This window comes from Kwoniella shivajii, chromosome 1, assembly GCF_035658355.1.
Source record: "Kwoniella shivajii chromosome 1, complete sequence".
Classification (NCBI taxonomy): Eukaryota; Fungi; Basidiomycota; class Tremellomycetes; order Tremellales; family Cryptococcaceae; genus Kwoniella; species Kwoniella shivajii.
Genome location: NC_085908.1, coordinates 897,108 through 917,424, shown reverse-complemented (window position 1 = coordinate 917,424; position 20,317 = coordinate 897,108). Strand labels below are relative to the sequence as shown.

Below are 20,317 nucleotides of genomic sequence, written 5' to 3'. Positions count from 1 at the left end.
AGATAGTGTGAATGTTGAGGATGGATAGTCATGGACAATTCGAAATTCATTCCAGAATCTCCTTGTTTGCAGGCCATACTGTACGGTATGCCGTCGGATTTTGATGAGCTCAGCACGATACACATTCAATGTAACTGTCGTTTCTCAACTGTACCTGTCGTTCCTCGACTGTACCTGTGTGCTTCTTGCCATTCTGAGCATCTCCTAGTGAGATTCCCGTTTGATATACCTCTATATATATATTCTGGAATCCTCGAAGACAACACACCTGATTGTTCTATAGATATATTATATTCTCCTGTTGTGGCGTCTTTTGTTGAAACGTAAGAAAGTGGAGTTACTGATGAAGATTGGATTGTTTGAGGGGTCCCCACTGTCCCAGAAGGGTATAATAGCGTGTTCACTTTGTTGCTTTGTTACTTTGTTACTTTATGTCAATGAGCTTGCTTAGTGACGTTCCACACGGTGATCAAAGACTTTGACTACGGGGATCGTTGACAATAATCAATATAAAAGCCCCTTCCATCACCTGGATATCTTGATGAAATAGAATCAGAATCAGCGGTCGATATCTGGAATATTGGTATTGCTTGAAGCTGGATGAGTCGACGAGGGGATCATCAAACCTACTTGAACGATGTAAGCCGCATTCTATGGCGAGTTGAGTGTAAACCTATTGCTAATGCTGGTATGAACTCATAGGCCACTACCTGTCGAGAGGTCTCAAGGGAGTGTGAGTTTCTTTCTTTTTACTGATTAAGCTGGGCGTATAAGTCCAACTCGATAACTGATAATATCATTGAACGTAATTTAATCTACCATTCACTCTTTAATACATATCATCCACTCATTCACTCATTCACTCATTTACTCTCTCCAACTTGGCTCAATACCAACCGTTCATAGGTCTCAGCCCTAGTAGCTCGATTCCAAACAGCTGCCAATCGTGATATCGAAGCGACAGCGCGTGAAAGTCGTAGAGCAAGCTTGCAACCTTCCGCAGGAAATTCACGTCGTGCATCAAGTTCAGGTCTTTTCACTCCTTCCCCAACGCCTTCCAACCCTACTACGCCTCTGATCGGCTCAACTGATCTACCTGATACTTCCGCTCCAACTCTAATTGGTGAAGGAGAGAAGGATGGATCAAGTCTGACCGAAGATCCCATTGTGGGGAAGGAGAAAAATGGAAATGATAATCAAGAGAAAGGACAAGGTCAGAATACGGTCGAAAACGTATTGTATAAAGCTGGAAACACATTGAAAAAAGTCGAAGACAAGTTCAAGAATATGACAATCCAAGATGACAGTGAAGATAAACACACAAGTAAAGATGTAGACCAATCAAGTGGAATATTAGCTAAAACAAAACCGAAATCAATTGATACTAATATCGAAAATAAAAAAGATATTACCCCTAATACGACGATTCTAGGAGGAAGTCCATCAAGACCGCCCAAATCACCAAAGAGGATGTCAAGTAATACTGTCATGTCATCATTAGCTGTTCCCGATACAGATCCAATGCAAACAAAAGGAGATGATCACACCCTGGAGGAGGGTTTGACGGATGAGGCACAACGCAAGAAAATACAGGATAAAGCCAAAGATCTCACTCCTGCTAACACCAGCAACACGCCAGACAGAAAACCTCTATCGTCAACAACCAAGAAACCTTTCCCTCCTTCCTCTTCATCAGCATCAGTGAGCACCAAGTCTCCTATTGCAATCAAAAGAGGAACAACAAGTGCATCACCCGCTACCACTCCTGCTGCAACACGATCACGATTATCTTCAGGACCCACTTCCTCATCATCGTCTCCTCACACTCGAGTGTCTTCTACCCCCAGATCAAGGACTTCCCTAGGTCAATCTTCCACTCCTACAATCACACCTAGATCAGTCAATACCAAATCATCCACATCTGCGTCTGCGTCTGTACAAACAAAGCCACGAACACCCAAACCGCTCATCCCTTCTCATACAGGTCCTCCTCCTACTTCTTCGACCAAAAGTCGAATCTCAGAAGGTACCACCTCAGGCATTGGTAGTCCCCTAAAGCCACATGTAATTGGAACACCAAGTAAACCAACTGCATCAAGTTTAGCCAAAGCTAGAATTCCTACCACACCAAGTCTACACTCACGGTTGAATACGAGTCCAGGTGCAAGCACAGAGAAACGCAATCCTAATTCTGAATCATCTATCAGGAAATCATCAATCGGAACAAGGGGAACGAGTCTCAGTCCAAGTCCGAGTCCAGCGACAAGTACCAATACGCGCATACACACACAGACCCACACGCCATCCAAAGTACAAAACAGTGGAAGTAGATTGCTTCAAGGTACAGCTGCTTCAAGAGCTAAAGCAGCTGATGTGTCCCATCGCGACCCACCCGCACTGTCATCAAAAGACACACCTTTGAAGAAGATCTCGACACCTTTAGCCTCCAGATCATCCGCCCTCAAAGGTACTGCAAATATTACTACACCTTCTCCCGCAACAAAAACGACTTCGAGAAGTTTCGCTGGAGAAAGTTCATCTAAACCCCCTTCTTCAACTTCTTCCATTCGAACTCGAACGAAATCAGCAACAAAATCAACATCAACAGAAGCACCTAAAATTCCCAGTGTGGGTAAAAGTCAAATTGGTAGAATTGGTTTGGCAGCAGCTAGAGAATCTCCATCTTCACAAAAAGAACACGAAAGAAAAGATGCACCTACTTCCGATGTTATTGGACATACCAACGAGGATACGGCTCGTGAGAATGATGGTGATGTTGACGATGAAGCGAAAGCAGATCTTGATCGAATTGTCGACAATGGAAATAAAGCTGAAGGGGAAAATGGCCAAATAGAAGATATTGTCGATAGACCGAAAACGCCTTCTCCGGAAATACAAGGAGAACAAGAAGCTAAAGATCACATTGAACAAATAGAATCAGCTTCTCAAGTTGGACTCCCTACAACCGAGCATCAGAGTGATCTTGTGCGAAGTGAGGCTGCTCAGATGGATTCCACCAAATTACGATCGGGATCTAACGAGAATAGGGATTCTGCTGTCAAACCTCAAGATACTATCATTGCAAATGATGCGGAGAATGGTGAAGAAGGTTTCGCAGGGGAAGAAAGCTTGGAAGAAATACCTGATATCGAATGATCATCTGACAATTCAAAGGTGGAACTAATGATAGAGCATGGATAATTATAGATCCATATTGGAAACGAAAGCGGGCGGGTTGTTGTACAGATGTGAATCGAACGATATCATGAACTTAATGAAATTGCTTCGACTTGTGTTTTCAATCCAAACCACCGATAGACGACTTAATCCAACATGCTGGTTGGACAAAACCAACCAAATGAGTCAAGCGTTGTTCGAGGCATGTGACAATTATTCTTTGTGATTATTGCTTTATTTGGTTTTCATTCTTTTTTGGTTTCTATATACAACAGTCTTTATGAACTACGAGCTCCTCCAACAAAATGGATCGATCCATCCCAATCCCTCATACAGTCTTATGATGACATCCTTACGTGGCGGTATGTCCACCATCAACTAGAAGATCAGCTCCTGTCATAAATGAGCTCGCGTCTGATAAGAGGTAAAGTGCTGGGCCTGTAAAATCCAGGATACATTGATGGAATATCAGCATTTGTAATATCAGCATACAGGAGCTATGATACACGTGTTTAATCTATAGCTTACCTCTGAACTCGTCTGGAGTAGACAATCTTCCCATCAAAGAACCTTGAAGCCATATTTTCAATAACTCGGGTTTCTCATCCAGCTGAGCGGCGGTAAGTGCTGTTCGGATCTATAACAAGAGGAAATCCAGTTCGATGTCAACGATCATAGATCGCAAGATTTATCGGGAAGAAGACGGCGAAGGAAAAGTAGACTCACATATCCAGGTGACAGAGTCTATTTGTATGGCAAAGACCAGAATGAAAGCGATTGAATTATCAGTTGATCTCGATATAACCAGTAGGGTCGAGCATAAATGAAAGTAGAACTTACATTGACTCTGATACCTTTTTGACTCCATTCCATAGCTAAATTCTTAGCTAATTGATTTACACCAGCTTTACTTGCGTTATAAGCTACACATTCCAAACCCAAATTCGCTACATGTCCAGACATACTTCCTGTCATTGCGATACTGGCACCACCTTTACCAGCTTCTCCATCGATATTAGGATTAACTTTCAACCATTCATTCGCGAATGCTTGTGCACATAAAAAAGTTCCAGTCAGATTAATATCAACTAATTTTCTAAACTTTTCACTCGAATATTCTAAAGCAGGCATCATAATTTGAATACCTGCAGCAACGAATAATCCCCTTATTGGATTTTCGACATTCTTATCCATCTTGAATAGATCTGAGAATACAGTCATCACTGCTTGTTTATCCGTCACATCTAATATGTGATATGTGATTTCCAATCCTTTTGATGAGGCTAGATCTTGTGCTTCATCCCATTGTGGTTGAGATGGTTCGGGTAGTAAATCTAAACATCTAACATTGGCACCACTGTCTAAACATGCTCTGGCGATTGTCATTCCTAATCCTCTACCTCCACCTGTGATAATAACAGTTCGATTCTTCAGTGAGAACAAGTCTTGAGCTGGTAATGATGCTAGAGGAGCTGGGTTGGCTTTCGAAGGTGGGGCTTCTGTTTGGTTAACGAATACGAATAGATGTGAGCATATACACAGATCGTTGTAGAAACGGAATGTTGGCAGAATGTGGGTCCACAATCACTGACTCACCAGGTGAAGGAGTCTTCTTGGGTTCTTCAGGTAATCCAGCTCTTTTACTTTCATCTTCTTTAACGTATTCCGCTACTGGTTCACCTGATGAAACGGGTCTTGATTCGTGTTTGGTCGGATGAGCACCTTGTGGTCTATCGCCATCTCCTTCTTTATCTGTTCTTCGTATCGATGTGGAGAATGACTGATAGGTTATCGCTCTCGGCAAGAACACAGGAGAACGTGATAGTCGGATTTGAGGGCGAAGAATGGACAATACTCTTGGTGCGGACATGATGGGATTAAAGATGTTGATTAGATGTTTAGATGATTAGATGATATCAGATACTAAGACTACAGTGAAGATAAATCCAACCATTCCACAAAACCTCTCTTATATACATATACTATTTCTTTGAGCTTGGGTACCGAATATACAATGATGTCCGTAGGGGAATACAACTTGATAATCGTGTTTCATAACATGATTTGACATCACTGCCTTCGTTGTTGAACAAAGACCAAATACATGCCAAATGACATCAGTGTAAAAAGGAGACTACGTTGGAAACACAATGTTCCGAGCTTTGTTATGACATTACGTGTCTCTTATTTTCCATTCTCATCTTCCTCCTTTCCTCTGTTTCGCCATGTTTCCCCCCTGTCGCTGCATCGCACAGGTCATATGTCATTGATCTTCGCAGTTTGAGTTTTCCCTGGGAGATAGTTTCATGCTTGTCCTTGCGGTCCATTGTTTGTGTTCTTGGTAGTTTGGTCATTTACGTCATTTCTACCCTTGACCCTGAATATCACATTTTGTGGAGAATCCGGTACGGATGACGATAAAACGTTCCTGTATGCCAACATTACCAAACACACCAACTTCTACCCCACTTATTCCAGCAAGCAGCAAATCCAATACCAATGGCTCGGTTGATGCTAGCTAACCAATCAAACTACTTGACATACTCGGTTCACCACATTCGAGCAGTGGTCACAAAACGGAATCGTGCCGTAGATGTACCGACGCTGTCACGCCTGAAAACGCCTGACAAAATTTTTGTCTTCTGAAGGTTATGAATGATATCAAAAAGCATCGGTCAGCTCAAAGTCTCAAACAGCACTATCTCGCTTCCGTTCTTTTTGCCTTCTCTTTTCTTGTTAGGCTCTTTCTGAATTCCAGGCAGCTATAGACTTTGAGAAGGAGACTATCATGTCATGAACGACGATACGTCTCGTCAGTGTTTGTTGACCTTTTTTCATCGCGACCTCTTCTCATCGTGACCTCTTTTCATCGCGACCTCTTCTCATCGTGACCTCTTTTCATCGCGACCTCTTTTCACCGCGACCTCTTTTGATCGCGACTTCTTCTCAACATTGTCGAACGACACAGCATTGAGAGGAATGAAAAGATGTCATGCCTTCGACTGACCGTCTTCCAAGTTGACGCAGGCATGTATTACAAAGGTTGGACCTTTCCTACACATGTATTAGCTTCCTCCCTTTATACTTCTCCCTTTCCCTTCCTGCTGAACGATTCACGCTGAGAGAGAGCAGAATTTAGTATATCAAGATGCGTAGATCAATCCTGTGAACGTATTTCGTCGATTCGTTGTATCTTTCATTGCTCCCAACGCCACTCGTCAAATCCCACTTACTCATCTCTCTTTCAATCATGGAGGACCCTTTTTCTATTGATAGACCCAGCACGGTAGCTAATGAAGTCTGTCCTTTGGACATCCGCAATCTCGACAATTCAGATCGCCAGATAATCCCCTTTCGAGACGGGCAGTCAGGTGTCAACAGATGTGCTTTTGTCAGTCGAACACCTGATAAACTCTATATGGGTGTTTATGTCCTTGGCACAGAACTGATTTCGTGCCCTATGATGTGGAACGATCCACCTTCCATGCGCTTCGGCATAATTAATCCAGAGATTGCTGCCACCAATTTTGACGCTAGCCAAGGAGGATTTGAGAATGACCAAGGTTCTTTACTTGTCCTGCCTTCTGAGCCTCATGGAAAATTACCAGTGGATACATATGATTTAGCTCCTCGTTCTCGATATACTGGAATGAATACTACAATCCCCTATAGCGAAGCTCTTTCCGATCAACTTGGCCGTTGGGTAGATGACTTCGAGTTGGAACGCCGAGACGAAAATGATTATCTTTACTTTACAGGAGGTAAGCTATCTAATTTGAGAAATGCCAACTGGACCTCCAAAGCTTCCCGAGAGACCATTTCTTCGAATGATGCTGAAGAATCCGACGCCGATGAAGCAGACACAACCAATACGAAAATAGGAGAACAGTCTATAATGCATTACGACGGTAAACGCACTTTCGAAAATGTGAACTCATGGTGGGAATTCACAGGCGCTGACAGAACCTCAGAACCTTGGTCTGAAGAAACTAGAAGTGAACTTTTACCTACTGAAGAGGAGTTCAAATTGATGCTCAACCATTGTTAAAGTCTAGAGGAAGTCCTCTTGAAAACCTGTTCCATTGTAGATATCGTCACGTCTTGTCACTTACCCTTCTTTTATGATATTGCGAATAGATTTGATAGCGAGGACAGTTGAGGTCGAGTAAAGTGGTAGAATTCATTTTAGATTTGTGCATTACGCTATGTTAGAGGAATAAGCAATATTATTCGACTGGACGCAGTACACCGGATAAACCAATTGAAAGTACGGGATCAGCATGTCGATAGCAAACAAGTAGTACAATTTTATGCAGATATCTTAAACAATCTTGGTCATATGTACCCTTCACCGAGCAATCGAAACAGGATGATAGAGTTCTCGAATGACATGTCGTAGCAGATCATAATCTATTTATCCAGACTCGATTATTGAATTTGATATAACTATTGAACATTTCTGTATTCTAGATGAATTCAAACTATCGAAATACAAAGCACAGCAATTCATCTGCCTTTTTGTCACTGTTACCGAAAATTCACTAGTACTTTTGGTAAATGAAACAAAACAGAAAACACATGATTTTCACACATAAGGAGGGTATATAAAAAGGGGTGACAACGAGAAAGCGAACACAGAGCAACCAAACAACTAACAATCCATTATTTCGGTGCATCTTTCATCGAGTCTTCTTCTATAATCTCATCTCTCTCAAGATCGTTTTAGCTAACATTTGATATTGCCATCCATCACCACCTACTCTCCTGAACTGAATTCCATGTAGCGGCATCCATGAGACCTAAAACAAGGCAAGATTACTTATCAGCTAAGCCCACAGGTAAACAGTAGCTGACGTAGTTTAAATTGTAGGAAGGATGGTCATTGCTGGCAAGAATTGGCAAACGTAACTCACCTTCACTACGAAAATTTCAAATCTAACGATTAAGTTGCTTCCTGCGCCACCAGATTGAGCTATTGCCCAAGCATCTACTTCATCTTCGTCTGGTCCTGCTCCAGCCTGTACGTTTCTTTTGCCAGGTGTTGACGGTGTGTTATTTATACCAGTAGAATCACCCACACTGAATGTACCACTCGAGCCAGTCTGTAATGCCCTTGCCGGTGAAGGTGACACGTTCCTACTCGGGTTATTGTTGCTGTTATTTCCATTCACATTCTGTTTACTTGATTTTCTTCTCAAGGAAGGTTTTCTTTTCGTTGTGTTCACAGAATGTAAACTTGTATTCGCTTCGTCACCATGGAGTACACTGTTCAGATCGATTGAAGGTATATGAACACATTCAAATCCACCTTTTATAGGACGATGTTTAATGCCTAAACGATCCAGGACGTTTGATACATCGCGAATCAGTTGGGAAGCAGATTTAGTTGATGTGGTAGCAACCGAAAACAAGCCTTTGAGATATACCGATTTGACTTCTCCATTAGCGTGGGGATCAATTCCTCCGCCTTCGGAAGTAATGTCTGGTTCAGGTTCAAGGATTGCCGATTCGGGTTGAATGGAAGATTGAGCAGGATGGTATTCATCAGCTTCTTCGGGTGTATTCAGCCATGCTGGTTCAGCTGTTGCCGGTTTGCGTTCACGTTGTGAAGATCTTCGACCTAGACCTGTTGCTCTACCTACCGTACTAGATAGGTTAGAAATGCTTCCAACTGAGACACGTCTTTCATGTTTGTCATTCTTATCGGAAACGGTGGTGGCTCTTCGATGGTCGTTAGCCGAACTGAACGGCATAGAAGGGGATGGCGTCATGCTTTGAGAGAGTGGTGCGGTGGTGGAACTTGCACGTGAGGGGATTGTAGAAGAGGAGGGTCGAGGTCCCCGTCCAAGTAGACTGAACTTCTTGGTCAGGCTTTCTTCACGGTTGTCAACAGGTATAATAGGGCTGGGTTGTAGTGTTTGGGAAGGTAGTGGTGGTTGACTTAAAGAAGGTTGTCGTTGGTGAGCAGAAGGTATATCGGCTATATTAGACTGTTCTTGATCAGCTCCAGGATGCTTCATAACTGGGTTAGGCACATCTTCAGTCCTTTGTCTAGCCTGAGGTAAGAATCCTGAATTTCTTGGTGATTCGTAGCCTCCCATGGCATGAGTTGAAGGGGGAGCTTGAAGTTGAGCGACTTGTCTTCCATAACCTTGACTTTCTTTACCTTCGATGGACATGTTGGATGATGCGAAATGTCCTTTACCATATACCTTTTCTCTTTCCACTTTCTCCCTTGCAAGGAAATAGATTGAGATGAGAGGATCGAATCCTCTTGTAGGATCAAGCGGTTCTTTTTCTTTGATTGATGGCTCTTCCACCTTTCTCTCCTCTTTGAATAGCTTTTTCTTAGCGAAATCAAATCCACTGAATCGTTTCTTCTTGGGGGATTCGGTGACATTACTAACATCCATACTTGACGTTGACATGGCAGGACCCCTTCGTCTATCTTTCCTAGCTTCGTGGGCGGCTACGCAAGATAGGTACGCGTCGGAAGTTAGGACCGCTCTGAGATCATCGTAGATTTGTTCCGTTGATCCAAATGTGAAACCCTGCATCATGTTGACGATTTCCCAGTCTAATTCATCCGCACGTAGAGGTTCTCGATGTATGAGGCATGAATCGGGTGGACCATCGTAGCCTTTTGTCAAGAAGGGATGAGCGAGAACTTCAGTGAGAGTCGCTCTTTCCAGTGGGTTGGTGACCAACATTCGACTGAGTAGATGTTTACAATCTTGACTTAACCAAGCAGGATATTCACAAGCTCCTCTTTTGATTTTCGCGTGTAGGGCAGGCATACTTTGATCATCAAAAGGAACTTTCCCACAAACTAACACATAAAGCACTATCCCGAAAGACCAAATATCAACTTCAGGTCCTGTATAAGCTTTAGCATTCAACAGTTCGGGTGCGGCGAAATATAATGAACCGCAGAAAGTTGATAAATGTCGATCGGGCGACCATAGATTAGATAAACCAAAATCGATAATCTTGATATTACCATTTTTCGATATAAGAATATTTTCAATTTTTAAATCACGATGAACAATTGAATTTCGATGACAATAATCTAATGCTGATCCAATCTGTCTAGCAAATTTCCTTGCTGCTCTTTCCCTTAATCGACCATGAGAAATTATATAATCTAACATTTGTCCTCCGTCGATGAATTCGAATACCATGTAATGATGATTTTGATGAGATATGAATTCGCGCATACCACATATATAGGGATGATGAAGTAGTAGCGATATATGAGCTTCTCTGACCGTACGTATTTCTTTCGACTCGTCACGTTGTCTTTGTTTTTCAGCTTCTTCAGGTGTTTTAGGTTCCTCTTTCCTTGTAGCTTCAGTATACCGCGGGATGATCTTGACGGCGCACTGTGAACGAACGAATCAATCCTCTGTCGTTGTTTAAAACAACAGAATGATACCCAGAGAGAATTTGCTTACCTTTTCCTTGGTCAAAACATTTATGGCCAATTTGACTTTCCCCATACTTCCGGCACCTAGTGTTTTACCCAATTGCCAGTCTCCGACTATTCTAGTTTTGCTTCTACTATTTTTCGACGAACTGCCAGAAGCGTTGTATCCGTTACTACTTCCGTTCACCGCTATTCCATCTCCATTGGTTTGTTGCCCTCTCATACTTTTCGAGACGACAGCAGCGGCTTCTTCGTTTATAGTGGGTTCGTGAGGATGAGCAGATGTGACTGGGTAGGAAGATCCTAGTGGTGGTTGATCTGATGTTTGCGAGGCTGATAATAACGATGGTTTATGTATAGATGGTTCCGTTGCCGATCTATGAGGTGATCTAGAAGGTGTTCGACTATAATTATCATTATCAATGATTTCCGGTCAGCACAGGTTGTTTGCCATAAGAAATTGTTGGTCAAGCAAACAACGCTAAGATAACGCTTGGAGCATGTATCAATCGCTAGACGAACTTACCTACGACGTCCATCCTTGCCTATAATATAGTCCCATTGAGCTCCAGTATCTACCATCCCCATATAAGTTGGCGTTGGTACACCGTCTGATGAAAAGTGATCCTGTGCAGCTTGGACGTGAGCCGGTAATGGGTTGAACGAAGTCATCGCGACGACGATCAGCACCGGTATGTAGCTGTGGTCGACTGCTTATGGCACAGTGGGATCCACGCTTAAACGGATTCACTATACGTTGGTGAATTTGAGATGGGACGATCAAGAAGTGCAGTGAATTCGGATGAGATAAGGTAGACCAATTATGATGTAAATAGATTCGGTAAGGGTCTAGTTGTCAAGTTGAAAGGAGTAACCGGTGTGTGAGTGAATGATCGATGATCGCCTGGATGTCTCTGCTTGTATACTGATTCGAGTGTATGCTATCCTATTGTCATGTTGATTTGTTTTTTTCTTCTTTCGTTGGAGGGGATGTCTTCGCTCGTGATTATGCAATCAAATAGGTTGAGGAGAGAGAGGGGGAATGAGTACGTGAGATGGACTGATGAGATGCTGTCACCGACTGATACCATAACAACATCTACTTTTACCCTGTAACCAACAACCCCACTTGGACACGCGGCAGATTTAACTTGAGGAATTTGGGAATGAACGGGAGCATTTCAGCACTTTATAGAAAAACGGAGATACAATGCATGTGGCACTCTTTATGAAATCTTGAGATTTCTACCATTGATTAATGCGCAACTTTTCTCAATAATATCTACAAGGGTTACTGTATTACATGAAGACTGATCAAGCTTCATCTCTACGTCTGTGCTGTACGCCCGGGACATTTTGTTTGATCTTGTGATCAGATTCGATGCGTGAATGTTCAAGGAGGAAATTGAATGCCCACCAAGTTCGGAAAATGGTATTTTGTTTGACCGCGGGGTTGATAAGGGGTATTGTAAGGCGTTTGTTCGTGATAGGATCGGGTGATTTCTCCTTGTCGAGAGTTTCTGAAGGGCTTTTCATTTCGGGTAGCGCCATATTAGAGATAGTGGTGGTAGAGTGTATGCCTATCGATACGACTAGATCGTTACGAGAAAAGTTTAGTGAGATGAGATAATCTGTTATCTGATATCTTCAAGACGAGGTATTACCAAACGACAAAGAGAGACATATCTTGACTTATCTGCCTCTGCATACCTGCCTACTGACTGATCGACTCAATGTACACTCCTCAGCAATGTTGTCTTCCGCTCTTTCAACCTGTCAAAGGATGCTACCTGTGACTCGTTTCACTCAGTTATCCTTTCGAACCCAAGGTCATACGAAGTGCAATATAGGTAAACCTTTTATTGTTTTGTATATTCAAAGTCTCGCCCGAACTCTTCCACTTATTGGTCGTTATGACCATTATGACCACTTGCGCCATGTATGAACATCCAATGGTCAATAAGTCAGATCAGCAATGTATCAATATCATATCCTCCTCTACATCATCAATAAAAAAGCAAAAGTAAAAGCTAGAAACCAATATAATGGATTCACCACCTTCATATCCTTCTCCCCCACCATACTCACTCCTCGGCTCAAATCCATCGCCTATACATATTGAAAGTCCTCCTATCGTCAATTCAATGATCGACATACCACTGCTACCAACACGGGTTATCACACCCCTCGAACCAATTTCAGATTTCCGTACAGAGCTCAATTACCGTCGAGCATTGGAGGATTATCAACGACAATTGTCCCCTTCAAACTGGGGCAAGTATAGACACGGTCAATTGATTTCGCTTTTCAATTGTGAGGATGAGCATACTTGGCAAGAATGGCTGAAATGGTTTGTAGAATTCATGTCTTCTCCAGAAGAGCTGGTGGTCCATGGTCGAGGTAGAGGAGTGGGTATCATGGGTCCTCATGGGGCATTCTGATCTGTTCATCCATTACATAAGTTAGTGGTACTTTGGAAAAAAACACTTGATTAGATTGGCGTCCGAAAAGCGAGGAGGAAGCGTTTCACTATATTGAGATATTTCGTCACATCAGTCGAAGCAGTTATAACCTCGACTTGACCACATATGCATTTTCTATATTCAATGCAAGACATATGTTTATTCTTTTAAATGCTATACTCTGACCGCTCCTGACGGAGGATCTAAACTAATTTCCTCCATATCCTCTTCTAGTGGTCTATCCACTCTCCTAAATCCTGCTCCTATCGACGATCCTCTGCCACTGTCTGAAGTCACGATCGGACTAGCTAATCTCCCTTCATTCTCGGAATTTGATCTTGACATACTTATTGTTATAGGTGATTGCGCCATATCTCCATTGGCACTTGTTGTAGTCATCACACTTGGACTTGGACTGTTTGATCTTCTCTCGAGTAATAATTCATCTTGAGATGTGGTAGAGATTACACTTAATTCTCTTTGTTTCCTACCTGGTCTCGTTGCGGTCACTTTAGAAGAAGTACCACCAGCATTTCTAATCAAAGGTCTGTCGCGTTCATCTTCGTTCACAAAAGTTCTAATGTTCAACTCTGAATTGTTTGCTGCGCGCGGTGGTAATCTTATTGATTGTGTAGCAGCAATGACACTCTGAGGCACTGAAACCAGAGTTTCTGATGATCTTGGGAAAGCTTTTGGTGTTTGGTCGTTATGGTCGTATTGGTTATAAATATTCGATGTGTCAGCAATGTTGGGTTTATTGTTTCCATCGAGACTAGCTTCTCTAGATAAAGGCGAAGGTGTTCTTGAAGGTTGCATCAGGACGGGTGATCGACGATGTTCTAATCCTGCCAAAGCTAATTTCTCTTCCTCTCTTTGTCTCTCCATTTCAGCATCTGACATCCTTGGTGAACCTATCCTTTCCAATTTACCACCTTCCAGATCAATATCAACCATTTCTGCTTCGGAATTACTGTTCGGTGAGATTCTGGATGATCTACGTGAAGCATTTCCAGCTGAAGTGTCCAGGCTCATAACCCATCCGCCTCGTAATCCTGATTTCTCAGCTTGAGCAATCGCAGACATGGCTTGCACATCTGCTCGGGTAGGTAAATCAATTGGCGATGGTACAGGCAGTGGTTCTTTACGGCGATAACGAGGCGGGGATCTTGACGGGGGAGATAGATATCCTGAAGCGGAAGTTGTAGCTTTCAGGGGGTGGTCGTTCGCTGGTGCGATAGGTGTGATAATTCGAATAGCAGATGGAATGGGATGGCGGATTTTAGGGATAGGTGGTTGATCAGGCGATGAAGGCGGAAGCAAAACATCAGAATCATGAGGAACCGGAGTACCGGGAGCAGCTGGAATAGATGGCGATGCAAGCACTATATCGAAAAATGAATCAGCTTCCTTCACTTCTCTCGAGACGGCGAGATGAGATAGCTTACCTGGAATTTCAACTTGAGCAGCGTTTTCACCAACTCTCATTCCTATACCCAAACCTTCAATAGCTTTTCCTTTTCCTTTCCCTGTTCCTGGGGTATCATGATAACCAGCTAAAGCCCTCGCCTCCTCCATACCTTTCTCGATGTCTTCTACATCCAAGCCCATACCTAAAGACTCCCATTTCCGGACTGATTTATCCCACCAAGCTTCGAGTACGTTCCAACCTCTATATTCACCTGCTAGTCGTAAACCTTTTCCAGCTTCACCATATGAACCACCACCGTTATAACTTCCATAACCTATATCATCTTCGTCATCTGAAGAATTTGATTTCTCCACTTCCCATCCTTCTCCACTTTCTAATTCTTCAACAAAAGAAGCTAACCATTTACCCCAACCTCCTTCACCATCACCTTTCCATAAAACGCATTTCCTATCGAAATCTCTTCCGAAGACGATGACTTGTCCCCAGCTTCCACCTGATCCAGGATCCAAATCTATTCCAACATAATTCCCCGTACGATCACTCAATAATGGGATCCATCCTCTGCAGGCGTATAACTTCTTAATCCAATTGGGTGGTACACTCGCCATTGTGGCTAGGACAGCTGCATTATTTCCGGCCATTGGATCAAGTTCAGCTTGTCTCCAAAATGACCATTCACGCATGATCTCTTCGAGGGGCAAGAAATGTAGTCCAAAGAACAAACCACCTGATCCAGATATGTTCGACGAAGCTTCAAGATCTTGTCCATCCACTGCTAATAGTGATTCTCGCACAGCTCGAGGAAGACTGCAGCCTAATTCAGCTTCAAAATCAGCAAGGAGATGTGGATTTGCAGGTCCATTGAGCGTCTCGAGAAGTTCAGGAAACGAGTTGACAAGGGCGTTTCGTAGTCGGTGAAAAGTATGAGTAGGAGGGGGGAAATAATTCGGTGACCCGGCACTGAGAGCATCGTTTGCTTAGCTCATAATCTTAGGCGAAAGACATTGATTGTATGCTACTCACAATGAATCTTTGGAGGGAGGATAAAGACCTTGTGCTGTGCTTCCTCTTCTACTTGGACCAGGAGATGATGAAGCGCTATCAGTGGGCTACATATTCGGCGTGCTCATCGATCAGTATCCAGAGAAGCAAGATCGCATAAAAGAGGTGCACGTACCAATCCACCTTCGCCGTATCCGGTACCATTTCCATATCTTGATCCCCCTTGAGCAGTCGGAAGACTGAACGCGTCCATCGTGGAGTTCATCACTGAACGTCTATTTGCACCTCTTGACGAAGATGCGTTGGCACCCGGATTACCAGCAAAGAAGTTTGATAAGGATTGTAGAAATGGCATGGTGTCAAACAAGTTGGTAAATAGAAGAGATAGGACGCTTGGAGGTGCATCGTCAGACCATGAAACGTTTCAAGGGTGAAAGGTCAGGAGGGGTGATCATTGATACTCACAGATACTGTTAATGAATGAATTCTATTCAGGCGAGCTATTTAAGACGTATGTTACAAGCCCAGCGGATCAAGCTCAAAAACGGTTGCTGCTGCGGAGGTGTCGACCAGCTGATATTCGCGTCGAATTGGGAACTGTAAGATAGCACTGATCAGACAGAAGATGTACACATGCTTCTTATCTGTGAGAGTTGTCTATATGAGTGTGTCGTGATGAGATGTATCAGATAACAACTGTGTATGAACTCTCAAACTTTTTCCTTTTCCTGACACGGGCGGTGACTTTGTTGGGAGCGACTGCAGGTAACAGGTGTCAAAGGGGGACGCGCTTCTGACGATTGACCCGATTCACTAGCTTCACTCGGGAAAATCATTACGTAAAAGAAAACAGCAGCATGCGTTTGTTTATGCTTTCCCCTCTCTCCAGGTGTACTTTCGCTCGTATCGATCAAGATGTATACAAGATATTGTTAAATAGAAGACTATCTACATTTTGTTACTCACAAGACTGCGCAGGTCGAACAAATAGGCATATCGATTTCATCTCTTCCTTCATCTAGTTTTATCAACCGCAAAGACACAATTAACGAGCAGCGATTCATTGGTAAAAGTGGGTCAGAATCAGCGCTGAACTCAGAATTAACAGTCGATATATTACTGATTACACTATGTCTTAATGCATCGATTATTGCAAGGTATCACTTTCGTCCCGTTTCTCCACTGACATCAGATTGATCATCCTGTTCTCGCGTCGAGATCTGACAAACCAGACTTGAACTGATCGTGTTGCTGGAATGATTAAAGAGTCGGGATGGTTTGACAATTTAAGTTGAGGAAGGATTGTACAAAGTCTCACAATCTGCAGCGATAATAATTTGTTAGCGGAAGTTGATTACACGTCGACGCTGAAGATGGATATCCCATCAGGCAGGAGACGTGATGTAACGAAGGAGTATCCGGGAGCCTTTGGAAGGGGAACTTACTCATATAACTTCAACGCTTCTATCCCTAGTAACGAGCACAGTCTACCTCATACGAGTGGGAAGGAAGGGTATCACTGTCTGTCTACTTTTTGACCTTAGTCATTGCATCGCTATATGTTGGATCAACGAGTATGAAAGCGAAATAAAACTCTTCAATCAGTCGTCGACAAAATTTAGCTGTTATCATTCTCTGTCTTGGAGAATCCGGAACAACCGATCGACCCGCTACTGTGTGTCGTGTTGCTGAATGGGTGATATCAGCTATCAATGAGTAATTTGCAGATCAGACACTGATATAGTGATGTATTAGTAGACAGAATGCAAGAACAAGAACTCTTGAAGAGGTGAAGAAGAAGGACGAGGTGGTATACCGTATCAGCTATCTTACCAACCACAAAATCCCAATATTGCCGCTGAGTGCAATCATGTAGCCAAATACGCCATTATTCTTCCCATACATCATCGTCATATCTAATTCTGTTTTTACCGTTGAGGCCTTGGCAGGCATTGATGTTGACAATGCGCAATCTCCATTTGTTCAGCCTATTTCATCTCCTGGCCGTATTGCCAAGCTCCTTGTTTTCAGGTGTTCTGCCGCAACATGAACTTGGATCGCGCAGGTGAAGCTGCCAACGAGCAGCTATAAGGGTTCTTTGAAGAAACAGAGGGATAAAGCTCGCCTGTTCAATACCCAAATCTGCCCAACTGTAATTGTACGAGCCGAGTTCTTCTTTGCACACAACATATCATTACCAAACAATCAACGTAAAATACATTCTGCTCATATGATTAAGCATTCCATAAGAACATTCCAATGATGAATGAACCTAAGAAGTACAAAGCTTGAGTCGTTGGATTAGCATATTCTGTTTTTGGGATATCAACACTTGGTTCTCTTTGACTTAACAAAACTACACCTAAAGCCGCTAAACCCATTCCTAATAAAATCCTATCCTCACCAAAAATGACATCTTCGAATCCCCAAACCAATGATTCAGTAGTTTCTACAGCTCCAATGATGACTGGTGTAAGACCACTTTGTATTTCTGTGACTGAAACTTCAGCATAAGGGGCTATTGATGATGTCCAACCAAAATGCCAATCTGCAAGTAATAAACCCATCAAAATCAATCCTACAAGAAGAACAAGTTGGATGCCAGGTGAGATATAATCTGGTTCAGTGTATCTTTTCTCAGGATAATCTCTAATCCAGTCCAAGATCAGAGGTAAGATAACAATTAAACCTGCTAAGATCATATTTAATAATCTATCCGGATTTGCTGGTCCAGTAAATTGGATGGACATAGGTTCCCATACTTTTTCCTGTACAATTACTGGAGGGGCTTCAGTTTGAATCTCAACCACTGGGGGAGGAGTAGGATCAGAATCAATGTTGATGGCATAATCAATGTTGATGGCATTTCTATCTCCTTGCGAATTGACATTGTTGATGTGTATATGAGGTGAGGAAGAGTCTTTGACAGACCACGTTGGTGCTCTTGAACCAGCTGGTATAACTTTTGGACTTGCTATGACTTGGGGTCTTGATGGTCTACTGCCTAAAATTGGTCCACTCCCTATGATTGGTCCTGATCCAAGTATACTACTTCCCCTAAATATACCGCCGGCAGGCTGGTTAAGCAAAGACGGTTTGTTGAAAGTTGGCAAATACTGTGGGAATTGAGATCCTCCAGCCATGGCCATAAGGGCAATCAAGACCAAAAGACCAAGCATCATATGAGGACTGATCCAAGATGATTTACTGGCAGAGCTATCACTGGTGCCTGCTCCATTGTCTTTGGCTTTCTGCCTAGCCTCTTCTTTGGCTCTGTCCCTGGCCTCCTTTTCCGCATCTTTGGCTTTCTGCCTAGCCTCTTCTTTGGCTTTGTCCCTGGCCTCCTTTTCCGCATCTTTGGCTTTCTGCCTAGCCTCTTCTTTGGCTCTGTCCCTGGCCTCCTTTTCCGCATCTTTGGCTTTCTGCCTAGCCTTTTCTTTGGCTTTGTCCCTGGCCTCCTTTTCCGCATCTTTGGCTTTCTGCCTAGCCTCTTCTTTGGCTTTGTCCCTGGCCTCCTTTTCCACATCTTTGGCTTTCTGCCTAGCCTTTTCTTTGGCTTTGTCTCTGGCCTCCTTTTCTGCATCTTTGGCTTTTTGCCTAGCCTCTTCTTTGGCTTTATCTCGAGCATCCCTTTCAGCTTGCTTCTGTGCATCTCTTCTTGCTTGCTTCTGTTCTGGAGTTTCAGCATGTCTTCTATTGGTGTTTCTAGAGGGGTCTGTACTAGGCACATCACCGTTGTCACCTCTGTGTCTTCTGTTCCTGTCCCCATTTCTGTCTTGAGTATCATGTCTATTTTTTGGATTATGTTTATCTCTGTCAGGTTTTCTGTTACCACTATCCCTTTCACCATTCCTTTCACCATTCCTCCTGCTTCTGGTGTCTTCCCCATGCCTCCTACCTTCTCTGGGATCTCTAGGATTGTCACCATTCCTCCTGTTGCTCCTTTCTTCATCATTTCTCCGACTATTTCTAGGATTTTGGGCATTATCATCATTTTTATGGCTTCTCCTGTTTTGCTCATCATCTTTCTTCCCATGTTGCCTGTTACTTTCAGCATGCCTATCCTTGCTATCATCTTTTTGATTCCTGTTGTCTCTGCCATCTCTTCTGTGTCTGCCACTATCCCTCTTATTATCTGTTCCATCATTTCTTTGGTTTTTCTTGTTTCCAGTGTCTGCCCTGTCCCCTCCACCACCCCTATCATTTTGGCCTTCTGTATCTGCCTTGTTTGTGTTCTTCCTTGGATTTTCCCGGTTTTGTTCATTTCTACTCCTATCTTTGCCAGGTACATGTAAGCCACTACTTTGACTTTTATCTTGTCCTCCTCTATCCCCAGCCCACCCACCATTCAAACCCAATAGAATAAGCAGGAGAAGGATCAGAGCCAAACCACAGCCAGATAAATCAACATGATTCAATGCAGTACCCTTTCCCAGAGCCCCTCCCAAAGTCTCATTTCTACTTTCTGTGAAGTTTCTCTCTAATGGCCATTTTGCTTTGGCACATTCCTCTGGATACAAATCACAGTAGTGTTGTTTTAGATCTGATGATTGGGGAAATGGTGTTCCAATTATCACTTGTTGATTACCATTTCCAGGTTGTATTGTGGAAGCAGCAGAATAAGGTATCCAAGCTTCAGGCAATTCATCTTCTTCCTCAACAATATCCATATATGAGTCTACAATGTTGATATCACCAAAAGATTCCTCTTCATACCCTTGATCTTGAACATACAGTGGTGGTTCCTCCACATATTGATATTGAGCATCTTGTTCATAGGTAGGAGGATAGACCTCATCATATGTAGGGAAGGTAGCCATT

The 20,317-nt window shown here is 43.0% G+C and overlaps 7 protein-coding genes across 7 annotated transcripts; 3 read left to right on the top strand and 4 right to left on the bottom strand.

Moving 5' to 3' along the window:
* Positions 1–11: 11 nt before the first annotated feature.
* IL334_000346 (uncharacterized protein) lies at positions 12–3,156 on the top strand (the record flags this gene model as incomplete). The annotated part of the gene is made up of 3 exons (XM_062932130.1): positions 12–85; positions 703–733; positions 907–3,156. The coding sequence occupies 3 exons, from the start codon at positions 12–14 to the stop codon at positions 3,154–3,156; spliced, it is 2,355 nt and encodes a 784-aa protein (XP_062788181.1).
* Positions 3,157–3,529: 373 nt separating this feature from the next.
* On the bottom strand, positions 3,530–5,047 carry IL334_000345 (uncharacterized protein; the record flags this gene model as incomplete). The annotated part of the gene is made up of 5 exons (XM_062932129.1): positions 3,530–3,615; positions 3,706–3,814; positions 3,904–3,921; positions 4,018–4,676; positions 4,774–5,047. 5 exons carry the CDS (start codon positions 5,045–5,047, stop codon positions 3,530–3,532), a joined length of 1,146 nt encoding a protein of 381 aa, XP_062788180.1.
* A 1,590-nt stretch (positions 5,048–6,637) lies between these two features.
* Positions 6,638–7,225, top strand: IL334_000344 (uncharacterized protein; the record flags this gene model as incomplete). The annotated part of the gene is made up of 1 exon (XM_062932128.1): positions 6,638–7,225. One exon carries the CDS (start codon positions 6,638–6,640, stop codon positions 7,223–7,225), a length of 588 nt encoding a protein of 195 aa, XP_062788179.1.
* Positions 7,226–7,871: 646 nt separating this feature from the next.
* On the bottom strand, positions 7,872–11,275 carry IL334_000343 (uncharacterized protein; the record flags this gene model as incomplete). Its single annotated transcript, XM_062932127.1, has 4 exons — positions 7,872–7,976; positions 8,091–10,559; positions 10,632–11,007; positions 11,130–11,275. The coding sequence occupies 4 exons, from the start codon at positions 11,273–11,275 to the stop codon at positions 7,872–7,874; spliced, it is 3,096 nt and encodes a 1,031-aa protein (XP_062788178.1).
* A 1,373-nt stretch (positions 11,276–12,648) lies between these two features.
* IL334_000342 (uncharacterized protein) lies at positions 12,649–13,044 on the top strand (the record flags this gene model as incomplete). Its single annotated transcript, XM_062932126.1, has 1 exon — positions 12,649–13,044. The coding sequence occupies one exon, from the start codon at positions 12,649–12,651 to the stop codon at positions 13,042–13,044; it is 396 nt and encodes a 131-aa protein (XP_062788177.1).
* Positions 13,045–13,239: 195 nt separating this feature from the next.
* Positions 13,240–15,851, bottom strand: IL334_000341 (uncharacterized protein; the record flags this gene model as incomplete). Its single annotated transcript, XM_062932125.1, has 4 exons — positions 13,240–14,447; positions 14,511–15,454; positions 15,518–15,603; positions 15,672–15,851. The coding sequence occupies 4 exons, from the start codon at positions 15,849–15,851 to the stop codon at positions 13,240–13,242; spliced, it is 2,418 nt and encodes an 805-aa protein (XP_062788176.1).
* A 1,879-nt stretch (positions 15,852–17,730) lies between these two features.
* IL334_000340 (uncharacterized protein) lies at positions 17,731–20,316 on the bottom strand (the record flags this gene model as incomplete). Its single annotated transcript, XM_062932124.1, has 1 exon — positions 17,731–20,316. One exon carries the CDS (start codon positions 20,314–20,316, stop codon positions 17,731–17,733), a length of 2,586 nt encoding a protein of 861 aa, XP_062788175.1.
* Position 20,317: the final 1 nt, after the last annotated feature.